Source organism: Cryptomeria japonica, chromosome 7 (assembly GCF_030272615.1).
Source record: "Cryptomeria japonica chromosome 7, Sugi_1.0, whole genome shotgun sequence".
Classification (NCBI taxonomy): domain Eukaryota; kingdom Viridiplantae; phylum Streptophyta; class Pinopsida; order Cupressales; family Cupressaceae; genus Cryptomeria; species Cryptomeria japonica.
Window position 1 is genome coordinate 274,229,433 of NC_081411.1, and position 23,954 is coordinate 274,253,386.

Genomic DNA, 23,954 nt, shown 5'->3' on the forward strand with positions numbered 1-23,954 from the left:
AAACATCAATGCAACACATAATTAATTCATCCATAATGCCAACAATCTCCCCCTTTGGCATTGATGACAACACTAGATGTTAAAAACATCTAAGTACCAAGAAATGCCAAACAAGTCTCTCCCAATGGAAGAAAACCATCAAACTCCCCCTTTGAATAATATCTCTATAAAGTTCTGAATTTCTTTTTCACATCACTATCTCTCCCCATTTGAAATCAATGCCAGAAATCTAACACAAATATAAAAGAAAGAATGTAAACCTTTGAATCTCAAAGCTAACTACTCCCCCTGAGTAGTAGTACCACTCATCAGTGTCAGAATGAATACTATCTTTGATAATGCATGTCGGACTGATGATAAACAACACCAATCAAGCCTCTAGCAGAGGGCCAGAAACCCCTAACTTGTCTCTCAAATACTCAAATGATTCTTTAGACAGTGGTTTAGTGAATATATCTACAGTTTGTTCTTTAGTGTTCGCATAAACCAATTTGACTTCCTTTCCTTCTATCTTGTCCTTCAGAAAGTTATACTTTATTGATATGTGCTTAGTCTTAGAGTGAAATACCGGATTCTTAGACATATCAATAGCTACAGAGTTATCATAGTAGATAACTACCGGTTCACTACAATTTACCTTGATATACTTCAAAATTTTCTTCATCGACAAGACTTGAGTGCAATTAGTTGTTGCTGCAACATACTCAGCTTCTGTAGTAGATTAAAAAATGCATGACTATTTTTTGCTGATCCATGAAACTAGTTTCTTTCCAAGAAAGAAAGCTCCACTAGAAGTTCTCTTCCTGTCATGAGTATCTCCTACCCAATCCGAGTCAATATATGCACATAAACTGAAATCGTCATTTCTAGAATACCATAAGCCATATTCTGTTGTTCCTTGCAAATACCGAAATATCCTTTTTACTGCACATTCAAGATTTTCTTTAGGATTACTTTGATATCTTGAAACAATACTTACTGCATTCATAAAATCCAGTCTAGTCTAAGTTAAATATAGCAGGCCACCAATCATAGACTTCTATCTTGATGGATTTACTGGTGTAGAAGTATCCTTGATAGATAATTTCTCACTTGTCACCATAGGAGTACTTACTGGTTTGAAATTATCCATACCAAACTTATTCAACAATTCCCTTAGATACTTAGTTTGACAAATAAAGATGCCTTTGTCAGTTTGAGTAATCTGCAAACCTAAGAAAAATTTCATCTCACCAATCATGGACATTTCAAATTCATTCTTCATGTTGTTAGAAAATTCCATTAACAAATTATCTTCTCCTCCAAAAATGATATCATCAACAAATACTTCAATAATTAGAATATCATCATCAGTAATTTTATAATATAAATTACTATCAGCACTGCCTTTAGTAAAACCAAGCTTCAAAATATATTTATCCAACCTTGCATACCAAGCTCTAGAAGCTTACTTCAATCCATATAAAGCTTTCCTCAATCTGCAAACCATATCTTTATCATTTTTCAATGAAAATGCATTAGGTTACTCAATGTATACTTCTTCCTCAAGTTCACCATTCAAAAATTCACATATAACATCCATTTGATAAACCTTGTAGTTCTTATAAGGTGCATAGGCAAGAAATAGTGTAACAACTTCAATTCTGGCTACAGGTGCAAATGTTTCACCATAATCAATTCCTTCCATTTGAGAATATCCTTTGCAAACCAATCTAGCCTTTTTTCTTACAAATTGACCATCCTCATTGAGTTTATTCCTAAAAACCCATTTAGTTCCAATAACATTCTTATTTTTAGGCCAGGAAACTAAAGTCCAAGTCTCATTCTTCTCTATCTGATCTAATTCATCTTCCATAGCCTTTAACCAATGTTTATCCTTACAAACCTCAATAACAAATGTCAATTCAATTAGAGAAATAAGACATACCTCTTCCTTTTCCAGTCTTCTTCTTGTCATAACTCCTTTGTTCCTTTCTCCAATTATTTGATTTTCAAAATGATTTAACCTTACATACCTTGGTGTTTTCTGAACTTTAGGTTTACTGCTCTAATCATCAGTCACAATTGATTTTTTAGACTATGTTGATGTAACTGTCTTAGTGTCATGTACCGATTGAGGCATTGTCGGTTCAGTTATGATCATTTCCACTACTGGTTCCTTGTCATATGATATAGATTGACTTTTGTATTGCTCATCCACTTTCACATTAGCACTCTCCATAATTTTCAGCAATCTTTTGTTATAACATCTATACGCTTTGCTTTGAATTGAATAACCAAGAAATATCCCTTCATCACATCTAGGATCAAACTTCCAGATTGAATCATCTCTTTTGATATAGCATTTACTTCCAAAAATTCTGAAATATTTAATAGTAGGTGTATGACCAAACCATAATTCATAACGGGTCTTACTGGTTTCACCTTTGATGTGAACTTTGTTGAATGTGTAGATTGTTGTACTCACTGCTTTTCTCCAGTAGATGTGAGGAAATTGGGCTTCCATCATCATAGATCTTGCTACATCCAAGATGGTTTTGTTCTTTCTTTCCCCTACTTTATTCTGCTGAGAAGTCTGAGGTGCAGAGAGTTGTCTCCTAATTCCATTTGTCTCACAATAACTGTTAAATTCATGAAAAGTGAACTCACCGCCTTGATCTAATCTTAGACATTTTATTTTCAATCCAGTTTCTGTTTCAACTTTTTCTTTAAAGATCTTGAATTTCTCAAAGGCTTCAGACTTCTCCCTAAGAAAAGTCACCCACATCATCCTAGAATAATAATCAATAATCAACATGAAATACCTATCACCTTGAAAGCTTCTAGTTCTTGTAGGACCATATAAGTCAACGTGAATCAAATCAAGTACATCATTAGATTTATCATGTATGATCTTAAAAGAAGTTCTAACTTGCTTTCCCATTTGACATTCCTTACATACCAGATTATGAGGCTTCATCATATTAGGTATATCTCTAATTGCCTTAGTTGAACTGATCTTAACAATACAATCAAAATTAACATGACACAACCTGTTATGCCATAACCAACTCTCATAAATATGAGCAATCAAACATGTCTTATTACTAGTGTTCAAGTGAAAGATATTACCTCCAGTCTGAATACCAGTTGCAATCTTCAAACCAATCTTGTTAATGATTTTGCATTTTCTATCTTTAAACTGAAGTCGGAAACCCTCGTCCACCAATTGACCAACACTCAAAAGATTATGCTTCAAACCTTCTATATAATAGACATTGTCAGTATTATGCTTGCCATCCAGAGAAATAGTACCTCTACCTTTGATCATACATGCTTTGTCATCTCCAAATCTGACTTGACCACCATTGTATTCTTGCAGGGACAAAAATTTTATATAATCTCTAGTCCTATGATGTGAGCATCCACTATCAATTACCCATTCATCCTTATCTTCAACTTTTGCTGCCAAGGCCTTTTCTTCATTCATGATAGCCGATTCCGATTCATATTCCTTTAAAGCATAGAACACCCATTCCTTTACATTGTCTAATCCACTAGCAGAGTCTTCTATCGGTTCATCCCCAAAGTCATCACTCACTCCTTTCTCATCCACTATGTAGCACTGTTTATTTTTATTGAATTTTATATCTGTTCTAGTTAGGCTTAAATGATTTCTTATTTATTTCCTCAAATCTTTCATTCCTTTCAAGACATCTAGATGCAAAATGACCAATCTTATGACATGCAAAACATTTAAATGGTGCTTTTCCTTCATACTTACTTCCTGTCAATCCTTTAGGTACTCTTCTAGCAAATAAGGCTTCAAGTTGCTCAAATTCTTCATCTTCTTTCCTCATATCTTCCAATTCTTTTGCATATAAGGCTTTCCAATCACTTTTGTCGATAGATGATGATGCATGAAAAGAAGGTTCAGATTTTATAGCTCCAAAAGATCCAAATTCTTCAATCTCAAAAGCAAATAATTTCCCAATCAGAATATCTTTGTTAACTGAAGTGTTTGCCATTGTTCTCAACTCATTAATTGTAGTTGCCTTCCTCTTGTAAGCCGGTGGAAGGGCTCTCTAGACTTTGGAAACTATTTAATCTTCACTCAGAGATCCTCCACAACATTGAATTCCCATAACAATCGCATTTACTCTTTCCATAAATACAACAATTCTTTCATTATCTTCCATCTTCAAGTTTTCATATCTTACCTGGTAATGATGAAGTTTAGCAATTTTGATAGTAGGATCACATTCATTCAAAGTTTGCAATTTATCCCACATAATCTTTGCCAATGATTTATCAGTCAATCCCATGATTTGTTGATTAGTAAGTGCACACAAGAGGGCTTCTCTAACTCTACAATCATTTTTAATATTCTTATCCAAGTCTGGAGGAGCAGGATTATCAGATGTCGGATCATAAGGTGTGTAAACTTTCTTAGTGATCTCCCAAATATCCTTGCCAAGACATCTAAGATGAGTCTCCATTTAAATTTTCCATATACCATAATTTGTTCCATCAAGCTTAAGGATTTCTCTTCTGAAGATACTTTCCAGTGGATTAGTTGTCATAAGATCTACCTCAAGTGGTTTAGCTTCTGCAAAAGAGGACCAAGGATTTGATACCAATTGTTAGGATAACCAGTGAACAACTGAGAGGGGGGGGGGGGGGGGGGGGGTGAATCAGTTGTTAACATATTATATCAATTAATCCACTTAATAACCTTTAACCAGATTAAGTATCGATAAAGAAAAAATAGATGTCGGTAGGAAAAGATGTCGGTAAACAATACAACGTAACAATTAAATAGATAATCAATACAAATCAGCCAAACCACATAACACCATGATTTGTACGTGGAAAACCTAGAAAGGGAAAAACCATAGTGGGAAGCCTACCCACAGTCAGATGATACTTCTGCAGAAAGTATATGATACAATGAAGGGCTTGCACATGCAGGAAGGCACACTGCCTAGAGTGCACTACTCATTACAAAAGAGTCTCACTGACTATAGAGAGGTTATAACCACCTCAAGATAAATGGACAACAATCCAAATAATGAACTACCAGAGATAGCATCTACCATGCCTGATTACAGTCTCAGTTAAGCTCAATACTGGAGGCCTTTAACCTCTTCCTTAATCCCAATTCGATCACCTATGATCGACCAAATATCCTTCGCATATAATATTGCATTTCAAGACCATGACACTTTATTCCACTTAATCTACAATGAGATCTTACATCATTTTATACCAACCCTAGGGCCTAAACCAATTACATCGGCAACCTAAAAGATATTACAATAAGATCATTACATAAATTCATATTACAATGATATGTCATGTTGGCTTAAGACCAAAACAATAATAACCAATGCATAGAACATCCCAAAACATCTAGGTAATGTGTAGAGTACACGTTAACATGATACTGGTCCATAACCTAGATAGGCACCAGACCTATTATGGGTCCACCATGCCAAAGTGATGTCTCCACCTAGTTGAAGCATGATTAGAGAAAATCTTCAGCATCCTGAAAGTTGCACCAACACTACTTATGCATCCTATCAAGATTCCTCAATGAAATCTCTGCCGGTAAAACCTTTAACCAATGCCGGTATGGGTTTACAAGAGTGTATGATAGCATATAATTACCAAGTCAATATGAACTAACCAAAAAATGCTTCAGGAACATGTAACACATAAAATCAAGCATACTCCATTGATCCAAACATGCCAAAAGTGTCCAATAGATAGTCTCTTCTGTCGGTAACCCTAGATCTTCTACTGGTAACCAAAACATGTTTGTCGATAACCAACCATAGTAGCTAGTGTTGACATCAATGACAAAAAATCAATGCAACACATAATCAATTCATCCATAATGTCAACACCACTTAGGGATGGAATTGACATTGGACCACTTAAATTTGAATGTACAAGATCTAGTATTTCTTTAGACCTACTTTCACTTCTATGAAAAGGACTTTTAATATTTTTACCCATAGCACAACATTTACAAGTACCATCATTTACATGAATAAGTTTAGGAATACCTTGTACCATCTTCTCCAAAGATGGAAAAGCTCTGAAGTGAAGATGTCCAAGTCTTATGTGCCAGAGTTCATTGGAATTGGAAGAATCATGAAAAAGAGCTTGAACTAGGAGAGTGGAGAGTTTGTATAAACTCTCATGTCAATTTCCGATCACACGAGTAGTCTTGATGTTGGAGTTCTTAGGCCAAGAAAGAACTCTTCCTTTAGAAAATGCAATTTGATATCCCTTATCTTCCAAGGCTAAAATAGACACAAGGCTCCTCTTGATCTCTGGTACGAACAATACGTCACTTAGGTGTAGAGAAACTCCAGATTCAAGTTTTAGAGATGTAGCACCAACTCCTCTTACAAAATAGTGAGCATCATCCCCAATAATGGCTTGGAGATGTGACTCTTTCTCCACTAGATCAAAAAGATTGTCCCGATAACCAGTGATATGTCGAGAGGCTCCACTATCAATTAATCATGTATCATTGTCCATAGGAACATTGCTTGATAATGTTGATATGAAAAGAAAACCATTGGAGTTATCTTCAAACTCCTTCTGAGATGAGACTTCATTGATGTTTGATCCTTGATGATTAGGTCTTGTCAAACAATCCTTTGCAAAGTGACCAAACTTGTCACACCTAAAACACTGGATGCGAGAGAGATCTTTCTTCCTCTTCCTAGAATCAGGTGCAAAATCTGATTTGAAATCTTTATTCTTTTTGAAGTTTTCCTTCTTCCAATACTTTCATTTCTTGGTAGATTGAGTGGCAAGAACATGTGTATCTTCATTTTGAGAACTCTTGATAATTCCTCTAGCAGTCAATCTTTATTCTTCTTGAATACAATCTACATGGAGTTGATCAAACCTAGGTAATTTAGACCTTCCACTTATGGACTATTCAAGGCTAGGATAACAAGGTCTTTATCTATCACTTGATCTCCAAATGCACTTTGTTGATCTCTTAATTCTGAAATTTTCATGAAGTAGGTGATGACTGAATCTCCTTTTGCCATCTTCACTTGGTGGAGTTGCTATCGCAATGCAAGAGCCCTACTTACGTTGTTAATATTGTATAGACCCTCCAAGGTCTTGAACATATCTCTTGCAGTTGTCATCTTGGAGATGAGAGGCACCAAGTGATCCCTCATGGAATCGATTATTATCTTCTTTACTTTGATGGCATTCTTCTTGAATTGCAGTTTCTCCTCATGAAGTGTATCATGTGTGAAGTCATTACCTTGTTTGTGGTGTTTCAACTTTAACACCTTACTATTTAGGTCATGCATCATTACAATTTCAAAACCAAAATCATAGAACTATGGTAGGGAACCTACAACCAATTTACAAAATATATCTCTACCTATTTTATGTGTCTCTCTTTCCCAACTCATGTCCTTAATGGTTATGATTATGGTAGGATATGTTTATGGTTAGACTTAGAATTAGTGTTGGTTTCATTGTTAGGGTAAGAATAAAAAATTTGTATTTAATTTAGGTAAAAACTTCAATCATAAGTGATATTTAATAAGTTTCATATTTAGAACTAATGAAGATAATTATTGTATAACTACATTATTTTATCTATCAATTATTATTATATTATATTATTCTTATTAATAAATTATTGTTACTACTATATTATTATTAATATTATTATTTGCTACTTTATTCTTATATTATTCTCATTATTATATTAATAATATTGTTAAATTATTATATTTTTATTTCTTAATATCTAATCTATTTAAATATTAATCTTTCAAAAATAAAAGATTTGCACTAAATTTATATAATTGAACCTTAATGAAATCATAACCACCCTTACCTGACCTCAATTATAATTATGAACCTTAAATTAATCTTAATTTTTATCTAACAACACCCTTACAAAAAATATTAACCTTAACCTAACCCTGTCTTTAATTAATCCTGAATTAAATTTTTTATTGTAATATTATATTATTATATAGTATACTATATTATTATATTATATTATGTATTTGAATTAAACTTAAACTAGCTTATATATATTTAATAATATATATAGAATAAGTCGAGAGATATCTTTCTAGAGGCGCCTATTTTTTTATTAATTTATAAACATTAAAGTGCAATAGACTATATTATTAAATATATATAAGCTAGTAGCAGTTGTGGCATTTAATTGGAATCCATTTTGTTCAATTCTAGATTTAGAATTATAGTTAGATTGGGATCAAAATAGTAGACCTAGTTCAATATGGATTAGGGTTCATTTTGGTTTACTATTAGGGTTAGGATTTGATTTGGTTCAAAATAGTAGGCCTAATTCAATAAGGGTTGGGGTTTAGTTTGGTTTACTACTATTAGGGTTAGGGTTTAATTTGGTTAATTCTAAGAGTTAGTTAGGGTTTAAATCATTGTTAGGGTTAGGTTAATGGTTAGGGTTTAAATCATTGTTAGGGTTAGGTTAATGGTTAGGGTTTGGATTTACATCATGATTAGGGTTAGGGGTAGGCTTAGGTTTAAGAATGTAGTTAGGATTAGGATTTACGATTATGGTTAGTTTTATTTCCCGGGTTAGGGTTTATGTCAGAGGGTTAGGTTTATGATTAGGATTATAGTTAGGGTTTACATCATTATTAGGATTAGGTTAATGGTTAAGCTTTGGATTTGCATCATGGTTAGGTTTATGGTTAAGTTTAAAGTTGTTGTTAGTCTTAATATTTATAATTATTAGTAGGGTTATGTCTAGCGTTAGGGTTTATATCATAGGGTTAGGGTTAGGGTTAAGAGTTAGGGTTAGGATTATAGATAGATTTTACATCACTGTTAGGGTTAGGTTAACGATTAGGGTCAGGGTTAGGGTTAAGATTTTGTTTAGGCTTAGGGTTTATGGTTATGGTTAGGATTATGTGTAGAATTAGAGTTTATATCTAGGGTTAGAATTAGGATTAAGGGTTAGAGTTAGGGTTATAGTTATGGTTTGCATCACTTTTAGGGATAGGTTAATGGTTAAGGTTTGCATTTACATCATGGTTAGAGTTAAGGTTAGGCTTAGGGTTAGGGTTAAGATTGTGGTTACACTTAGTATTTAGGGTTATGGTTAGGATTATGTCTAGGGTCAGAGTTAAGGGGTACGGTTAGGATTATGCTTAGGGTTTACTTGATTGTCAGGTTTAAGTTAACGTCTAGGGTTTGAATTTATATCATGGTTAGGGTTAGGGTTAGGGTTAGGGTTAGGGTTAGGGTTAGGGTTAGGGTTAGGGTTAGGGTTAGGGTTAGGGTTAGGGCTAAGGGTTAAGGTTAGGATTATACTTAGGGTTTACATCATTGTTAGGGTTATGCTAATGGTTAGGGTAAAGGTTAGGGATAGGGTTAAGATTGTGGTCGGGCTTAGGATTTAGGATTATGTTTAGGATTATGTCTAGGGTTAGGGTTTATATAATAGGTTAAGGGTTAGGGTTAGGATTACGGCAAGGGTTTACATCATTGTTAGGGTTGGGTAAATGGTTAGGGTTTAAGGTTAGGGTTAGGGTTAGAATTGTTATTAGGCTTAGGATTTAGTGTTATTGTTATGATTATTTCTAAGGTTAGGGTTTATATCATAGGCTTAAGGTTAGGTTTACGATTATAGTTAGGGTTTAATGATGTCTAGGGTTTAATTTTTTAGTAATAAAGTTAAGTAATAGAAAAATTAAAGCTCTGCTTACTTTATATATCTAATAATATGTATGCTACTAGAAATTAAATAAAGAGTCATTTATTAATTTATAATTTCAATAATTTACTTCTGATTAATTATTTAAATAAACATTAAAGAATGAATTATTTTATAATTGAAATATTTTAAATTTAATAAAATTATTATAATATATAATTTTTTTTAATTAAAGTTATGGTTATATTTTAGTTAGGGTTTAAGAAGGGTTGGATTTGATTATTGATTGGGGTTTAAATAGGGTTAGCATTTGATTACATTTAATAGTCGATTAGGTGGGGTTAAGGTTAAGATTAAGATGTTCTTTTAGGGTTGGGGTTTAATTTGATTTAATGTTTAATGAAGTTTAGGGTCAGGCTTTAGCTTGGTTTAGGTTTAGAGCTCAATTCAGTATGGTTTTTGGGTTAGGGTAACAATTAAATTTAGTTTATGGTTAGGGTTAAGTTTCAATTTTGGTTTGGGTAAGGTTTTTTATTTTCTTTCATGTTGAATTAGGTTTAGGGTTATGGTTAAGGTTTAATTTGGTATAGTGCTAAGGTTAGGATATAACATGGTTTATTTTGGTTTAACATTTAATTAAGTTTAGGATTAGGTTTCAACTTGATTTAGGTTTAGAGTTCAAATTGGTTTTGATTATGGGTTAGGGTTACAATTAAATCATTTTAGGGATACAATTAAGTGTCAACTTTGGCTTACTGTTAGGGTCGAGGCTAAATTTGGTTTGAATATGGTTTCATGTTCAATTGGGTTTAAGTTTAGGGTTAAATTTTGTTTGAGGGTTTACTGTGGTTGAATTTTATGGTTAGGTTTTAAATTAATTTTTAAGGTTTAATTTAGTTAAATGTTCAATAAGATTTGGGGTGAGGAATCACTTTGGTTTAATGTTCATTTAGATTTAGGGATAAGGTTCATTTCAGTTGAATCTGGTTTGGATTAGGTTTTTATTTGGTTTCATTTTGAATTATGTTTAAGGTTACAGTTAAGGTTAAGGTTAGGATACAATAGGGTTTATTTTGACCTAATGTATAATTACGTTTATGGTTAGTCTTCATCTTGTTTTAGGTTTAGAGTTCAATTTGGTTTGGATTTTGGGTTAGGGTTATAATTAAATCCATTTTAGGGCTATTGGTAAGTTTCAAATTTGGTTTAAAATTTAATTTAGTGTCAGGGCTAGGGTTTAATTTGGTTTGTAGTTAGGTTTGAATTTGGTTTCATTCCCAATTAGGTTTAGGGTTAGGTTTTAATTTTGTTTCGGGATAGCGTTCAATTTGGTTGAGTATTATGGTTAGGGTTCATACATTTAGTGTCAAATTTGGTTAAATATTTAATTAAGTTGGTTTTAAGGTTGAATTTAGTGTAATGTTCATTTATCTTTAGGGATAAGGTTCAATTTGGTTGAATCTGGTTTGGGTTAGGTTTTAATTTGGCTTCATATCAAATTAAGTTTAGGGTTGGTTAAGGTTAGGATACAATAGGGTTTATTTTGGTTTTATGTTTAATTAGTTTTAGGGGTAGGCTTCAACTTGGTTTAGGTCTAGAGTTGAATTTGGTTTGGTTTTTTGGTTAGGGTTACAATTAAGTTTTAAATTTTCTTTCAACTTTAGTTTAGTGTTAGGGTCATGGTTGAATTTATTTTGTGGTTAGGTTTGAATTCCTTTTAGTGTTTAGTGTTTGGTTTATTTGTTAGTGTTATATTAAAATTCCTTTTAGGGTTACAATTAGGTTTGAATTGGTTTCATGTTCAAATAGGTTTATGGTCAACGTTTAATATTGTTTCTAGCTAGGTTCAATTTGGTTGAATGATATGGTTAGGGATAATACATTTAGGGTAAAATTTGGTTTAATATTTAATGAAGTTAATTTTTAAGGTTTAATTTAGTTTAATGTTCAATAAAATTTGGGGTTAGGGATCATTTTAGTTTGACAATGTTCATTTAGCTATAGGGATAAGGTTCAATTTGGTTGAATATGGTTTGGGTTAGCTTTTAATTTGGTTTCATTTAAAAATAGGTTTCGGGTTAAGGTTAAGGTTTAATTTTGTTTAAATATGATAACCAAATTTCAAGGTGATAAAAAGAATTTGTTTGAATAATTTTCTTTAAATATATTATAAATTTTTGTTCATTATTATGGTTAGTGTTTAATTTGGTTTATCAGTCAATTAGGCTTAGTCTAGTGGTTCAATGGTTTAGTGTTAGGTTGGTGTGTAGTGTTAGAGCTTAACTTGGTTTATTGTTAAGGTTAGGGTATAATCTGGTTTTGGGGGTTTAATTTGGGTTAGTGTTCAATTAGGTTTATATTGTTAGAGTGTAACTTATTTTAATGTTCAATTAGTTTGAAGTTTAGGGTTCAATTTCATTTAGTGTCATGGTTAGCAATCAATCTGATTTAGGGTTTTGTTTCTATGTGGTATAGGGATAGTGTTGAATTTTCTATAGTATTCAATTAGGTTTGTGGTTGGGGTTTAATTTGATCTAGGTTTATAGTTAGAGTGTAATATATTTTATGATTTTGTTTCAATTTAGTACATGGTTAGTGTTTTATTTGGTATAGAGTTAAATTTAGCATAGGGCTCAATTTAGTTTGGTGTTAGTGTTAGGGTTCAATTGTGTTTAGGATTGGAGTTTGGATATTTTTTGTTTAGTGTTTAATTATATTTAAACTTGTGGTTCACTTTGGTTTATTTTTTATGCTTATGGTATAATTTGGTTAAGATTCTTGCTTCAGTCTAGTACAAGGTTAGGGTTTATTTTCACATATGACTCAATCTGTTTTGGTGCATTAGGTCTAGGGTTATGGTTCAATATTTTTACTATTCAATTAAGTTCAATGTTGAGTTCAACTTGGTTTAGTGTTAAGGTTTGGGTTCAATTTGTTTTAATATTTTAGAGTTCAATCTCGTTAATTCTTAATGTTAGGGTATAATTTTGTTTGGTATTTGGTTGGATATTTAATTAGATTTAGGGTTAAAGTTTTCAATTTGGTTTAGTATTACATGATTGAGATTTAATTTCATGAAAGATAAGACATCTACAATCAATCAAGATTTGGATATGTTTCTTAGGTTTGATAAAGATTCAAATAAGAATATAGTTTAATTAGCTAGAATTAGAATGCAATTAGGTTTAGAGTTTATGAAGGGTTAAACTTTAATTTAGGCTATGAAAATGGTTGTGGTTTGGATTTAGTTTATTCTCATTGTTGGAGGGTTAGAGTTAAGAGTTCAATAAAGATTAGGCTTAGGTTTTATGTTTACTTTGGATTACAATTAAATCTTAATGTTCATTTTCTCTTTATTTGAGGACTAATTCTATTTATCTAAATATTTTTCATCTTAAGTTAAGATTTTTTTTTTGAATTAATTTATTTTACATATAAAAAACCACTTAAATATAATAAAAATATTATTTTTGTATAGAAATCAATCTGTTTAATGTAAATATTTTTTAATTTTGCATACAAAATTTTAAACATGAAGTGTAAATATATCCATTTAAAACTATTAAATATATGCATTATTATTAAATATCTTTTTTTTTCCTTTTATCTTAAAATTTTATCATCAATATTTAGTTAAATTTTATTTAAAATATAAATTTATCTACAAGTAATTATTAGTTAACATTTTTTTTTTTTTGACTAACTTTAATTTATGTTAAGAAACACCTACACAACAACTTTTTAAAGACATACAAATAATATTTTGAAAGCTATTTTCATGAACCGTTTCCATGCATTTATCCATAAATTTGATATGGTCATTACTCTCTTAAAATTAGTAATAAAAACATAGAAAAGGAATTAGGCTTAGTATAATGGTTTTACAATTAGGGTTTAGTGTTAGGGTTTAAGTTGGTTTTGTATTTAATTAGTTTTATTATTTATGTTTAATTTATTTTAATATTCAATTATTTTTAGGTTTAGGGTTCAATTTTATTTAGTGTTATGGTTAGCATTTAATTTCATTTAGGGTTTTGTTTCAATGTGATATAGGGTTAGTGTTAAATTTTTTATAGTATTCAATTTGATTTATGTTTAGGTTTTAATTTGATTTAGTTTTCTAGTTAGAACATAATTTGGTTTATGATATTGATTTAATTTAGTACATGGTTTGACTTTTAAAATAATATTTCTTTTTACTATTCTAGCTGATTTAAAATAATAATCAAATGGTCAATGTAGATGTCAAATTTTAAATAATTAGCAAGTATTCTAATGTTCTATGGCAATATTTTCACTAAGACATAATATTTTTTATAATTGGCAAACTTTTTTTATTAATTTTATATAATTTTTTGAATAAATATTTCAAATTAGATTTTTGTCTCCTTAAAATAAAAAAGATACTTTTACTTAAATTGATGATTTTTATTTGAATTTAAGATTTGAAATACTATTAAATACATTTTAATATAATTCAATTTTATTGTTTTCAAAGTAGGCTTTTTGCAATTTTCTTAGGAAGCCTCTTGACTGAAAAAGTATTGTCACTAAACATACTAAATTTTTTGTACATTTGATTGACAACACATACAGTATCATTAAAACCTGTCTCCAAAAAAAACTATATCATAATTTGTCTCCCCACTATTTACAAAGCCATCATTATAAAAAAAAACCTAAAGAAGTAGTATGTGGGGAAGTTTAACAACAAATTGATTAAAACCTGTAATCGAACCCTTCTCTCTGTTCTCTGTTCACTTCGCCCTGATTTATCTTTTCGCCTTTTAACTCTTTATTAGCATGCAGTCTTCACTTCATCTGTTGTCACTCTTTTTTTTATAGGCAAACGACAAAGCCAAAATTTTGATATTAGTAGAAAGACGAGTAATTAAAAATATAACAGTCTACAAACCCTACAATTCGTTGTCACTCTTACTATAATCCTACTCTCCTTGAATTTATTCACCCTTATAGCATTCATTCACATTACTATAATGACTCTCTGGTCTTCTGATTTCACTGCTCTTTTGTTGACCACCCACCTTACCATGTAGTTCTCTTTCTTTTGTTTAAATCTATTGCTTGAAATAATCCCAACCACCCCCATCTGATCTATCTGTATCCTCCATCTACAGGCAAATCTTTTAGAATTTAAGAAAAACTTCCAAAGCAGATTTTGACAAGATTTGAAAAATATTATTTTATTGTATTTTCTTTCTGATTGCATGTGCTCAATATTTCATTTTGTATGCACTCTCTTCTGAGCTATTAGAGGATATTGGTCTATGAATGTAATGGTAATCAAATCTATGAACAACAACTCAGTCAGTCAAATTGATGTAATACTATATTTTGATGAATATGAATCTTGTGTCTGTTTTCTGTATTTTTTTTTCTCTCTCATTCTAACATCTCTATGCACCTATTCATTATGCCCATCCTCTGGATTGCACTTGACTCCTCATATTCCTTCCAATGTCTTTTCTTTCCATTCGCACTTACTATTAACCTTTCTATTTTCTGGTTTTTCTCCCTCTCCTACCTACATTTCCAGTTCAACATAGCAGTCCAAGGCATAAATAAAATAATTTAATTTATTCTTGTCTTTCGTACATAATGCATCTTCATAATCTGAGACTGCCTTAAGACGGTATTAATAAGCATTTTAAGTGACAAAATACTACATAACCTGGCAGTGGAAAAAAAGAAAAAAACTGAAAGTAACTCAAACCACAAACATTTAAAAAACTAAAACATATAGATTAAGACGGATTTTGCAGGCATCCCAAACTCTGGTGATGTTAACCATAGATTATAAATTGATGACTGTGCAGTTACGCAAAACCTCTTCATTCGAGGACATTTTTTTAACTTAGTCCAATTCTTCCCTGGAAAACAATATTCCAATCTTTTGCATCTATCAAGAAGGGGCAATGTTACTAATAGATTTTGATTACCAGACGTTAATATTTTTCTGATTCCTTTTTTTTATTCAATATTATTTTATTTAACAAGAAAAGCTTTAAATTAGGCTTTAATGTGGAGAAGTTTACAAAATCACATACCTCTGTGTGGAAAGTACGTTAAAGCTGCATAATTGATCCCTTCTCTTTTTTAAATTTTTTTTTGTGAATGTTCACAAGATTGCAAAATGAAGAGTGGTGCATTAAGTTTCTGTTATTTTTAATTATCCACTTGAATGAAACCGTTTTATAACGGTTATATATTATTAACTATTAATCTTATATTAATAATGAAAATATTTTTTGACAATGTAAATTAATTGAAAACCATCAAATACCCATCAAATTAATTGAAAACCCTCAAATGTGGACTAGCAAGGGAGGTTGAGACCATGGGAAATATTTGGCTAGGTACACTCTTCACCCCACATAAATCACAATCTTGAAATCATAAAATAAATATGAACATTGATGACTCCAACTATACAAAAGGAAACAATTCATCGAGAGGAAAGAATTTTTGAAGTATTCCAATGGAGAAATATGCAATGGCTATTGGTAGAGAAACATCAAATATAAAGTATTTAGAAAGCCCCTTGAATTAAAAATTGACAACAATAATTAAAATCTAATTAAATAATAATCATGACTGTGTCTTTGTTGTTATTGTGAACATTAAATTAATCTTTATCTTTATCACTCAAAACCTTTATTTGATCTTATTTGTAATTGTGAACAAACAAAACCCTTTCCCAACCTTAATTGCAATTGTGAACATTACATTAAACCTAATTTTTGTAGACAAATGTTAACCCTAACTTCAAACTAACCATAACCTTGATCATATCTTTAATTGATACCTAAATAAAATGATTATTGAAATATTTTATAATTATTATATTATGTAATAACTTATAGTACGCTAATAATATTAGATTATTTTAATAAATATTCTATTTTATTGTATTTATTTTATTCAATAAATTATGTTATACTAATAATATTATATTATATTATATTAATTTATAGTAAAGTTTTCTATATAATTTTATTTTAATCTAATATTAGATTAAATTAAATTATATTAATTTTAATTTTTGTATATTAGTATTATAATAGTTTTTTTTAATATATTTTATTGCATTAATATTTAATAAATTTAATTTTATTTATATTATTGTTGTATATTATCTTTCATTAATATTTATAATATTAAATGATTTTAATTTGAATTGAGGAATAATAAATAATTTCTATATATTAATTATATGAAAATAAGATTAAATAATAAAAATATTTAAAATTGATATTTAAAATTGTCATATAAAATTAATAAAATTATTTAAAAATCACTGAAATCTAAGACACATATTTTATAGGAAGTGGCTAATCTTCACATAAAATAACATTTGTACAGTTTTTAAAATCGACAAACTTCAATAAATTTTTGTAAAATTTTTAGTAACTAAATCTTCATGATCTACATTCCCATTGCTATAAATTTACAAATCAGACAAACTGTACAAATCTGAAAAAACACTGTAAATCTGAAAAAAAAATTACAATACCATTTTATGTGGACTCGTATAATCTATTCATCTCATTTAAGAACGTACAGTACATATCTGAAAGATAAATTCTATATTATGGAAAGAGAATCTCTCTCTTCCTGCGGCTGTATTTCCCTCACCAAAGATCTACTTAACGAGGGCTCCTGCTACAAAATCCTTTTAAAGGAAAAGAAAAGGCTTGAACTACTCCGGGATCTATCAGCCTTGACAACCAATGAACTTTCACCACACCGTACTGCAAACCCTAATTTCGAGAGCCGCTAAACATGGAGAAAAATAGCCTATCGGCTAAAGATGGGTTAAAATATTATATTAGATACCCTTCTGGTCGGTCCTGTGAACCTAGAGTGCTTTCACTTGCTTATGCTAGTAGCAATTCTAGGGTTTCTTCTTTCCAATGGGTAATATGGATCCACGTTCATATACAACTTTGATGCCACATATCTCTATTGGGATAGGTTAGCCCATCTTAATGTCAAGTGGAATCTTCTAATACATAATATATTCTATTACCACGAGAAACAGGCCTAACATGGATAGTTGCCATGATGTGGCCTGGGGAATCTGAAACTTTACTTCCTCACAATGCCATCCTCTCAACCATGGACTATTCAGAGCGATCATTTTCATGTTTGAAGATAATAATATTTGTTTAATTGATATGATGATGGCTATTTGAATCCATCAAGATTTGATTTGATGAGTTCTTTGTAAGTTAAATATATCAATTTAAAGAATAGATATTCTAATTCGAACTTTAAATTCAAAAAGTTCATGACTCCATTTTATATCTTCCATTGAACAAAAATCAATAGAATATAGCTTTTTGGTGAACCAACCAACTTAGAAAAAATATTCTTGATATTTAAGTCTAAGCCAACTAAATTCAACAATAAATGTTTTCTCATGCCCGTGAAGATTAGCTATCTTAAACTTTTTAAAGTTAATCTTTGAAGAACTTTTATGCTGATTCTTTTGTTGAATTTTATGCCATGCTTTTGTGTGACGTTTCTTAAGCAATAGACCCTAGTTTGAAGGAAGGAAAAGCCTTTTTATTGAAAAGTTTCCAAACATGAAGTTACCTATTACAAAGATAAGTGATAGTTTAGCAGCCATTTTTCAGCATTTTTAATGATTGAATGTAATGAAGGGCCACCGTGTCAAGTTTGATCTTTTCTGCAAATTAGAATTATTTAAGCAACCATGTGATTTGCTCTGTCGTCATTGCACACGTTTGTGGGTCCAAGTGCATTTCCAAAATTCCGGGGTCCAACTTCCAAAACATTCTGCAAATTTTATAACCATGTTAGACTTGATGCAATTATTGAATTGAACAAACAACTTGCATGACACACAATGTGATTGCTTTTGCAAATGTCCCAATTCCAGGCCTTATAAATAAACCAAGACCCATTTGGAATTTAGTATCTAGAGTGGAAGACATGGATGAATTGTTCAAATTCATGGAGGGATTCCAACATGCAGTAGTTATATCTCTGCTAATTATTGTATGGTCTATGTATAGTTGGATTAAGGAGAACAAATCTAGGAGCTCCAAATTGCCTCCTGGCTCCAAGGGATGGCCTCTTATAGGGCACACTCTTAGTTGGTATTTAAGTGTATCAAGCTCACACCCTCCATCATTTGTTGAAGGTTGTGTGAAAAGGTAGGAAATGGTTAAAAATGGAATTTAGAGTTTAGGGTTTTTAAACATTTTGACCCATTTTTTTTTCTGATGTTGGTAGGTGTTGATTTTTACTGAATTGCAGGTATGGGAAGATCTTCTCATGCAAGCTCTTGGGAAGACCAACAATCATTTCTGCAGATCCAAGCTTCAATAGATATATCTTAAAAAATGAAGGTCGGCTGTTCAGGGCAGGCTATCCAAAATCTTTTAGAGACTTGGTAGGGAAGAAAGGTTTGATTGCTATACATGGAGACCTTCATAAGAAACTTCATAGCATTGCCATAAATCTCATGACTTCAGAAAAGGTGAAAAACAATTTCATCACAGATATTCATATCATTCTACAAAGGACAATGAACACATGGAAAGATAGAAACATGTTTTTTGAGGATGAGTGTAGAAAGGCAAGTATAATACTTTTCGTTTCAATCTTTTTGTTTTAGTTGAAAGAAATCATTCTTCAATTTTTTCAATTGGTTAACAATAATTTTGTTTATGGAATGCAGCTAGCAATCAGTTTGATGGCAAATCAACTTTTGGGTATTTCAACAGAAGAGGAAATAAATGAAATGGCTCCTGTATTCTGTGATTTTGTAGAAGGAATTATATCCTTTCCAATAAAAATGCCAGGATTTGCATATTTCAAAGCAATGAAGGTTATAATTCTTATTAATTTATCAGTTTGAATTCAACTTCTTCTATTTCTATTTTATGAATAACTGTAACTTATCTTCTTAACCAATAATTTATTTGCTTGCTGGATTATTAGGCAAGAAGGGTTCTGATAAGTAAGATATGTGAAATAATTGATAAAAGAAAATGCAGCCCTGCTGGAACAAAACATAATGGTTTGCTGGCAAGACTTCTCGATGAAGACAATCTTTCACAAGAGATTGTGGCAGATTTCATTATTTCACTACTTTTTGCTGGTCATGAAACCACAGCCAAGACCATGTCCTTTGCCATATACTTTCTCACTCAATGTCCTGAAGCTGTGCAGCAGTTGAGAGTAAGTAATTTTTCCCTCTTTTTATTTTTAATATATTTATATTAGAAAAGTTCTTCTAATAGTCAGCCAAGACAGCAACAAGTAGTAAACAAAGTTACCAACGTACCCATAGAAACTTAAAAAGAGATTAAAAAATACTCCTAGTATAAAATAATAGTATGGACTCTGGAGCTCTACCTGCAAATTGACAGTCAAACTCATTAGGATATATATAATTAGAAGGTGGTATGTATTCCTAGAGTTCTCTGACATTTTCTGAAGTACAGTACTACAAATTCGGAAGTACAATAGTTCTGAAGTATAGATTAAAGCTCAAAGGCTTCTTTGAAAAGATAACTAGGGCTTCTTTGAAAAGATAACTAGGGTAGTAATAGTAGAGTTTTATTTTATTTCCACCTAATTGTTTGTTGGAATCTCTTATTTCATATAGATGAGGATTATATATTATGTATAATTCTATTAGAAAAATAAATTGTATTTAATTTTAAAAGAAAATAGAGAAAATGATTTAGTAATGGAGCATTTTGATTTGGTGACTCTAAAAATTATATGTGATAATTTTTTCTTTTATTTTTATCGTAGTTTATTTGGCAAGTTCTTATTTAGATTTATTAAACTGTAATAGTTGTTCATGTAATTATGTTTTGTATGTCGATGCAGCATCGCATTTACAAAATTGAAATTACAACTAATATTCTATATTTATTAAAATATTAGACTTTAAACCTACAAATATTACCACATTATTTCTGCTAATATTTAGCATAACCATATATAATGAGAGATATCTAAGTGCTCTAACAAATAGAAAGAAAAACCTAGACTCAATGGCCTCTCATACTCTTCTTATATGTAAGAGTTGGAAATTCTTTCTGAAATGCAATAAAGTGAGCACTTATTTAAAAGAATCTGTTAGACAGGAGTATTGGATTGATTATATCTATTTAAGAAAATGCATTATCAGCAATCTCTTTGTTATTTGTTTTTAAGGAAATAAGCTTCTCTTTTACAAAACATCTTATACATGATGTTATGTTGTTCTGTTCTCTCAACATCAGCACTGTCAGAATTTGAGTTTCTCTTCACTGGATGAACTGTACAGGATGAAAACGATTCAGTGAGAAGAAATAGAAATAAGGAAATGCTGACATGGGAAGACTATAAATCAATGAAATTCACCAGATGTGTAAGTATAATATATAGATTCTCTGGTTACCAAGGTTTCATTAAAATATCTCTGACAGCTAAATATTATTTCTACAGAATAAATCAATAACCACCATTGTCTCTTTATACATTTCTATCAGGTTTTAGAAGAAACTCTTCGCTTAGGAGGAATAGCTATATCAGTTTTCAGGGAAACAATAGAAGAGATTGAATATAAAGGCAAGTTTTAACTCCAGAACTACAATTTCTTTATACTATCACTTTCAAGAACTGACCTGATCTCTTACCTTAAATAACTGAATATTTCTGCTGCATTTTATCTTTTTCAGGCCATGTTATTCCCAAAGGATGGCTTGTTGTTCCATTCTTTTCTGCAGTTCACTTGAATGAAGATTTCTATGAAGATTCTCTCAAATTCGATCCATGGCGTTGGCAAAAGATTGATCAAGTAAGTTAGAGCCTGCCATATATTCCCTAAACAAGGTTATTATTATTTGAAGTGGTACTATTTCTCCACACTCTTCGGTTTATGTAATATAATGAGTACTCTCACATATAGGAAAGCAAAATGTGGAGAACCAGTGAACTGTATATGCCATTCGGAGCAGGAGCTAGATTCTGTCCGGGTGCCGAGTTGGCTAGACTACAGATTACTCTATTTCTTCACTATTTTGTCACCATGTACAGGTATAAAAACCACCATTCAGTTTTATTCCAGATGGTTTCTAATGGCAATTATCTTATATTGATTCTTAATGGAAGAAATTTCAACCTAAAATTTATGAATAATTTTTTTTTTTTAAATCAACTTATATATAGCCATTCATAATGACCCATTTGATGAGTAGTGTCCTTCCAGAGCTTACATAGTTTATATCAGCTCAAAGAATATCATTTGAGTTTAAACCATATATCTTTTATGATTTGAAGAGTACTGTCCTCCTAGAACTTACATCGTTTATACCAGCTAAAGAATATCATTTGAGTTTAAACCATATATCTCTTATCAAGTATTGTATTGGTGAAATGTATTCAGAAGATATGAGATGAAATTATGTGGTGCTTTCTTAATGCTTGTTCAAATGGGTCATCTTAAATTTCCTAAGAGAGATTTTGAAAGGTGAATAGGCATGGGAAATGTACTCAAGAAGTTTTTATTTGTTATTTTAGTTACAGGAAATTTATTAATATTATTGGGTAGTGAAGTACAAGAAGGTAACAGATTGATTAAAAAGATTTACAGATGAGTAAATAAAAATATTGGATTCAATGATGTCATTCTAATAGAAAATATAATTATTATAAAGAAGAGAAGAATGGTATGTATATTGAGTAGGATAATATAATGTCAATAATAAGGAAATTTAAATTTTATATAATTATGATGAAGTTGTCATAAATTAAACTTGTGTTTCATTTTTATTTTTTATAAATAAATTTTAAATATTTATAGAGATAATATATATTTTGTTTTTAAAAATATGATAAAATTTGAAAAGAATTTTTTTAAGTTCTACCATAGATTTAAAATGAATGAATACTAATATTATTATTTTTAAATTTTTAATTGCATGAGTAATACTTGCTTTGTTAATTAAAATACAAGTTGTATATTCACATGAAATATATCTTTTGTTTTGTATCAATATAAAATTATTTTTATCATCAGAATATTTATAATGCATTTCAATTTCAAATTTATTCAAAAATAAATAAGTTTCATAATATCAATTTAAGAAGTATAAATATGTCCATGATAAAAATGTAGATCAAAATTAAAACCATAGGCACTATTCTACGAATATGTGTATTATAGGATAAGTTTTTCAAATGAACTATCAAAGATACACGTATCAATTGAACAAAATTAAATGGAATAATTAAAGATTACATGAAATGAATTTTTAAGCCTCCTTACAGCCTATTTACTATAGATATGTAATGGTTATCTTTCAATTCAATTTGAAAGTTTAACTTATGAAACATGAATCTTATTTATGTCTTATATAGATAATGATCCTTTTAAAAATATGATATATTATTATCTCTATAAAAGATAATAGATATAATAATTATTCATAAAAAAATATATAAATTAAAATAATTAAAGTTAATGATCTAAATATAATTGGTAGTAGGTAGGGTCCAAATTTTATGGTTACAGTGAATAATTTAAATTTTAAGAATATTTTCTAGAAATTATCAAAATTTATATGACATTTTCTAATATATACATAGTTTGTATATGAAGTTTTTGAATTAAGATAGATTGTACAACTTTAAAAGAATAGCCATCATACAAATACTTAAAAGATCAAGATGGCTATCAGATTTAAATTAATATTAATAAATTTGATATTATCCAAATAACTTATTATTATATTAAAACAATATTCAAATAGATACTTACAAATAAAACCTATCTATTTTTATTTTTTTTAATACTAAATTTAATTCATAACATCTATTATCCAACCATATCCCTTTGAATTTGAATATCTATCTATTTTTTAAATAATGAAACAGATAGTTTGTGTATTATTCTTGCTTAGAATGTACTATAGAGATCATGAAATCACTCAAAGGAAAAATCGATGAACATATACAGATGGGAGCAGCTGAAGGAAGACAGGACATCTTACTTTCCATCTGCCAGACTAGTTGGTAGATTTCCAGTGCATATCCAAGCAAGAAAAGACTACTGAATCAATCATTCCCCACACGGAGAGAAGATTGAATAAAGCATTATCTACAACTATTCTAGTAGCTTCTATTGGTCTGTATATACATTTAATAAATGGTCAAACTTTCCTCCAGCTATATTTGGTTTTTTCTATATTCGGAATTAGAAATGATGATCACATTTTTGATT

At 30.2% G+C, this 23,954-nt stretch overlaps 1 protein-coding gene across 1 annotated transcript; it reads left to right on the plus strand.

Annotated features, from left to right (window-relative positions):
* Nucleotides 1-18,661: 18,661 nt before the first annotated feature.
* Nucleotides 18,662-23,787, plus strand: LOC131031083 (abietadienol/abietadienal oxidase). The gene is made up of 9 exons (XM_057962112.2): nt 18,662-18,885; nt 18,989-19,310; nt 19,413-19,562; nt 19,676-19,915; nt 21,018-21,101; nt 21,223-21,301; nt 21,412-21,530; nt 21,642-21,769; nt 23,691-23,787. Exons 1-9 carry the CDS (start codon nt 18,662-18,664, stop codon nt 23,785-23,787), a joined length of 1,443 nt encoding a protein of 480 aa, XP_057818095.2.
* Nucleotides 23,788-23,954: the final 167 nt, after the last annotated feature.